Source organism: Helianthus annuus, chromosome 7, assembly GCF_002127325.2.
Source record: "Helianthus annuus cultivar XRQ/B chromosome 7, HanXRQr2.0-SUNRISE, whole genome shotgun sequence".
NCBI classification, from domain to species: Eukaryota; Viridiplantae; Streptophyta; class Magnoliopsida; order Asterales; family Asteraceae; genus Helianthus; species Helianthus annuus.
The window spans coordinates 131,542,977-131,548,733 of record NC_035439.2 but is presented as its reverse complement, the minus strand read 5'-3'; the positions used below and the strand labels follow the sequence as shown (position 1 = coordinate 131,548,733).

Sequence of the window (5,757 nt, the reverse complement as noted above, 5' to 3'; positions counted from 1 at the left end):
ACCTTGGGGGGGGGGGTGTTGTAGCTCATTAATGTGAATATGACATTGAGGTGGTGTTAATATTGAGAAAGGAAAGGAGAATAGTGTATAAAGTGAGAATAAGGTTTCTTATTTTAATTGTCAGAGTAATAAAATAAATAAAAATTAAAGAATATAAATTTTTACATAAAATAAATAAATGTACAAAAATCTATCATGAACGAATGTTTACGAACACGATAGAGTCATAGAACAAATGAGATCTCTTCATATCACGACTAGGTACCACTCCTCTATCTCTCGCACTTGCACAAATACACAAATGTCTTCTATACTCACACCAATACACCCCTTCCATATGAGGGATAGTGGCAAATAGAATGAACTCATGGAGTCATTACTTTATATTAAATTAACTTTTATTAATTAAAAGCAAATTATATGGCTATTTTTCACGGCTTAACGATACTCTTTCAAAATTTTAATTTTTTTATATTGGTTTACATTTTAAGAGTAAACACAATGTAACACGCATGCGTGATTCAACGCTCTTATATTTATTTTATGTTCAATTTAATGGCTCCGTCGCAACATGTGAGTCCTACTTGCTCATTCTAATTTATCGTTAAAAAAATACTCATTCTAATTAAAATATGATATGATTATGTTATGTAATAAATGCATGTCTAACAAGTGTGCATATAAACATGACATATCCATCCTTTGGACACATCCACCCTTTGGTTTTATCTTTATCACATCCTTTTGGTTGACTCAAGTAAACGCATTCTTTATTTATATATTTCATTCATTATAACCATCAACATTGTCTCATCACAATGGAGGGAGTTCACTAGTTACAAATCATATTACACCAACGGTTCCCCTAAAAACCCTCTCTATTTCATTCATATTCGCCACTTTTTCTATCATCCATTTGATTCGCACACACCCTTTGCCCATTCATTCATGAATGTGCCAATTTGATTTTGTATCCTCCCGTTACGTTGGTACGTATCGTATCCTGTTCTATGCTTTATGTTTATGTTTTATGTCTGTTACAAATTACAATGTTATTAGTTGATATGGTTATTACAATGTTTTTAGTTGAGAGATTTGTTCAACAAGGATTCTTCGGTTATCATGACGTCAATCGTAGCAAGAACTGGTCGTCATCTTCAGCGTTACGACAATAATCTTCGCCTTGTGTCAGGGTATTTCTATGCCTTGTTAAAGTTGTTCGTTTCAACATTATCATATCTTTTACATTACTGATACGTTGAACTGGTCTCCTTACTGGTTAGGCCGGTCAGATAGACCGGTAATGTAAGAACCGGATGACGTTGTAAATTTTATAAAAGTAAATAGGGTAAAATTGGAAGAATTTAATCAATTTCCGGTTTAACTTTCCAGTCCGACCGCTAGTTTTCATGTTCAACCTCTTGTTTGCATCAAACCGGTTCTAACACCCTAACCCGGACCAGTTAATGGCCGGTTACAGTACTGACCGGCTGGTCCAATCCAAGTTTTAAAATGATTACTGTTAACATGTGAGGTATGAGGTTGAACACGTTGCATTTGTGTATCATGCCCCACAATCATTGATAGGTCTAATCACATTTGTTGTTTTTAAAAATTATGTTAAGCTTTTATTAATTTTGGATTGTATTGTATTGTATTGTCCGCCTCCGGTACTATTATATTTTCTTGGGGATGTTTGGCATTGAGTTTTGAAAGTGATTTTGTGATATTGGATAATCAGAATTAATTCGACGGTAAGTATCAGTGTGTATATTCAGAATTAGCTTTGTTTGACCCGGGTTGTTTGATTCGTAAGTAATCAAATATAGTCAATTTCGAAACGCAATGCCAAACATACGCAAATTTTCTACAAGTGCGTGCTCGCTAGGATTTCTACAAGGAGATCATGTGTCATGACTCATGACCAACTTGCTTCCTTACATTCCACCACAAGGGCCTACTTTGATAAGATAATTGTTGATCTAGGTGGATTACTGTAGTAAAAAAACAGTTTTTCTTTACAAGGGGACAAAACATGGGAAGTATTATAATTCATAAATTGTTAAACATACAATTTAGACCAGCAAACAAGATGTTATTAGTATTGTTTATTAAATTCTTTCATCTTTTTAGGGGAGTACCTTCTTTAAGATGTTGCACCGCATGTATATGTTATTAATAATTAGTTATTGATTAACATAACTGCAGAAAAATTAAGTTTTTGCTCTATAATAGGACAAAACATGTAGTTTATTTTTTTTATAATTTAGAAATTGTTAACATAGACAAGCAAGCTAGAAGTGTTAAATAGCTCTAACTTTGAATGTTAAGATTTCATGTTGAATTTACAAAATCAAAATGACATTTTTACTACCTCCTAAACTGCTTTATGCAAGATATTTGGATCATTATTTAATACGAAATTACAAAAATCTTGCAAATAAGTGATTTATCTACCATCAAGTTCTATAACAGATCTGGTTCTATATCTAATGTGACATCCATACGACAGGTGTATTCCGTACAGACTGGACAAGACGAAAGATGAGAACAGAATAGAAGTGCTTATGGTGTCTTCACCAAACCGTGATGACATGGTATTCCCAAAGGTACACATTACATTTTTCTCCTTGTTTTTCAACTTGGTTACTTTCTGTTAAAACAATTTATACGGTTTTTAATAATACTCAGGGTGGATGGGAGAGTGATGAGACTGTTGAAGAAGCTGCATGTCGTGAAGCTTTAGAGGAAGCTGGCGTAAGAGGAATTCTTGATGTAGGTTGTTTATACTACATTATAGTACTTGCTAATGCGCTAATACTTGTTACTAACGTGTTACAATTGCGCACCATTGATCAGTATACTTTCCAAGGTTCGATCAAGGAAAAATGTCGTTGGTAAAAACATATCTTCCTTGGAGACGAGCATCTAAGGATGCGTTTCGATTTGCATTTTGGAAAAAATCTTGCTTCTAATAATCTACTAAATCATTACACTTTTACTCCCATTTTACAAGCGTCTTTCGAGTAAAGGTTCCAGATAGTCGTCGTTGTGGTTTTTCCAAAATTTTGGATTTGGTCCCTAGCTTTCCAAAAGTACACGGACGGTCCTGTGGTTTGCACTGTGGAACGTATTTAGTCCCCAGCCAACAAATCTAAGGGTTTCAGGAGGTCCAAGTTATGGACCATCCATGTACTTTTTGGCAAAAGTTGGGGACTAAATGCGTTACAAAGTGCAAACCAGCGGGACAGTCTGTGTACTTTTGGAAAGCTAGGGACTAAATCCAACATTTTGGAAAACAAGAGCGACTATTTGTGTACTTTACTCTTCTTTTAATTTAAATCAGTTATCGCTTAAATAACCTGATTAACTGATGATCAAAACTTCTAACAACAGAAGCATATACAAATGGTATCTCTTCTTCTTGTTTTATTAGAAATTTAGAATTGATAATCTAACTCTAATTATTTAGTATGACATAATTACTTTCAGAACGCACACCCAAACACCCACTAAAACAGTTTATTTGACGTGTAGGGAAATGCTCTTGGAGTGTGGGAGTTTAGAAGTAAGAGTAAACAAGAAGCTTGTAGCGAGGAAGGGGGATGCAAGGGATACATGTTCGCATTACAAGTGACTGAAGAGCTTGAAACATGGCCAGAAAAAAACAACCGCAACCGAAAATGGGTAAGTATGATGCAACAACCGGTCCCATATTGATGCAAGATGAAAAGTATGAACAACTTATAATAAACCTTAAGACGCTATCGTTTAAGTTGATCCGGGGTTATAAGTCCGTAGGACGTTGTAATTATATCCAATGTTTTAAAAACCGGTAAATACCGGCCGGTTATACCGGTGTTACTATTTCCAGATGTAAATCCGGTACGAAACACCACGGTAAATAAGGGAAACGGCATAAGGTTTGTATCGGCGGTAAAATCCGGTATACCGGTTTGAAACGTAATACCGGTACCGGCCCAGGGTTATTTTAGTTTGGGTTGTTACTTATTTTTATTATATATGTTATTTATCTTACGTAGTTTTATATATTATGATTATTCGTAACTAAAAGTTTCTATTTAATATTGTATGAAACGAAAATAGTTGATGTATTCAACACTCAAATGGCTTTACATATCATACACTTTCATTTAAAAGAACTTGTTGGAAAATTGAATGATTTTTGATTATCTGTTGGATTATTTTTTATTATGGATTTACATTTAGATCGTCTTTTAATATGTAATCATGCACTTTTGGATTAACTTTTGAGTTGATGTTGTAATTTATGAAATTATAGAGTTTACTAGTCAACCCGGTTGAACCGCTCGATACAACCTGGTTCAACCGGTTGAACCATTTTTTAGCCTAATCCGGTTTGATTTAAAAGCCGGTTTTTAAAACATTGATTATATCTCTATACTTATGATTAAATGTTATATCGTGTCACAGGTGGTGATTGAAGAAGCATTTGTATTATGTCGGTATGAATGGATGCGAAACGCTCTAAAAGAATTCGTAAAAGTGATAGAAAAGGGGGAAAACAAGAGGGAACATAAAATGTCAATAAATGTCAACAAAGAAGATAAGCAAGTGACAAAAGAAGATGAAGATTGTCAACTAATGCCAAACATATGCCATGTTAATGGGTCTATGACAATAAATGTCAACAAAGAAGATAAGGCAGTGACAAAAGAAGATGAAGATTGTCAACTAATGTCAAACATATGCCATGTTAATGGATCTATGAGTACATATGGCATAATGGTTCCTGCTAGAATTTTCCTTTAGTTTGCCCACAAACCGATGCTTGAACAAAACTTTGTATCGTTCTTGTTTATAAACTGGTAAGGAAATCCGCCTTTCAAGTTGTGTATGTTAATGGACTTTTTTAGAGATGTATAGCTCATTAGTCACTAGAGATTTGCAGGTTGATCATGTATGGCAGAATGCCAGAATCTTCTTGTGTTTGAAGTTCTAATCAAAGTTGTAGCATGCATGTGTGAAATGAATGATTTGTAGTTTGTATACTTGTTTGTTGGTATTTCTTTCAGTATTTGCCTATGGTAATTTTAGAAGGTGTTTGGCATTGCTTATTAAAATTGTTTATATGCTTCTTGTTTTTGAGATAAGTGGTTTTGAATAAAATACTTTAAAGGTTAATTCAAAAATAAAATATTTATTAAACGCGATGGGCGCTAATAATTGTTATTATAAATTTACCTGATAAACATTATTATACATTTGTCTTGTAATTGGCTCATGAAATATGCAATAAACATTATTTATATACTATCAATTCGCAACAATTTTGCAATAATTTTAGACATAAGGTAGTTGTAAGTTGTGCATATTGTATTGTTGTATAGTAAAAGCTATGATCTTTTATGGGCTACATGTGTTTTGTTAATGCTTATTACCAAAAGTGGGTTTCGTGATTGCAGGTAATACATGTTGATAGTTAACATTGCACATCTCACGTGTTGGTACAGCAGGGCCGGGCCATTAGTGTAATTGGGCTAGGCGACAGCTTAGCGCCTCCGAAAAAATAGGGCCACCAAAATAAAAAAAGAATACTATATTTACGGTGATATTTGTTAACATTAATACAAGTGTAGTCTATGGTAAGAACAATATTTGGGTTTTGTAGAGGGCTAGGTTCAAATCCCACCTGCTACTCATTTTCAAAATAAGTATACCCATTTTCTAACTAATAACAATAGTATACTTAAAATAAGTAGCATGTTTTAATCC

At 33.8% G+C, this 5,757-nt stretch overlaps 1 protein-coding gene across 1 annotated transcript; it reads left to right on the top strand.

The window, feature by feature from the left end:
* Positions 1-794: 794 nt before the first annotated feature.
* Positions 795-5,011, top strand: LOC110868568 (nudix hydrolase 12, mitochondrial). Its single transcript, XM_022117765.2, has 6 exons — positions 795-989; positions 1,087-1,193; positions 2,513-2,609; positions 2,692-2,775; positions 3,538-3,687; positions 4,456-5,011. Exons 2-6 carry the CDS (start codon positions 1,123-1,125, stop codon positions 4,792-4,794), a joined length of 741 nt encoding a protein of 246 aa, XP_021973457.1. The 5' UTR covers positions 795-989; positions 1,087-1,122; the 3' UTR covers positions 4,795-5,011.
* Positions 5,012-5,757: the final 746 nt, after the last annotated feature.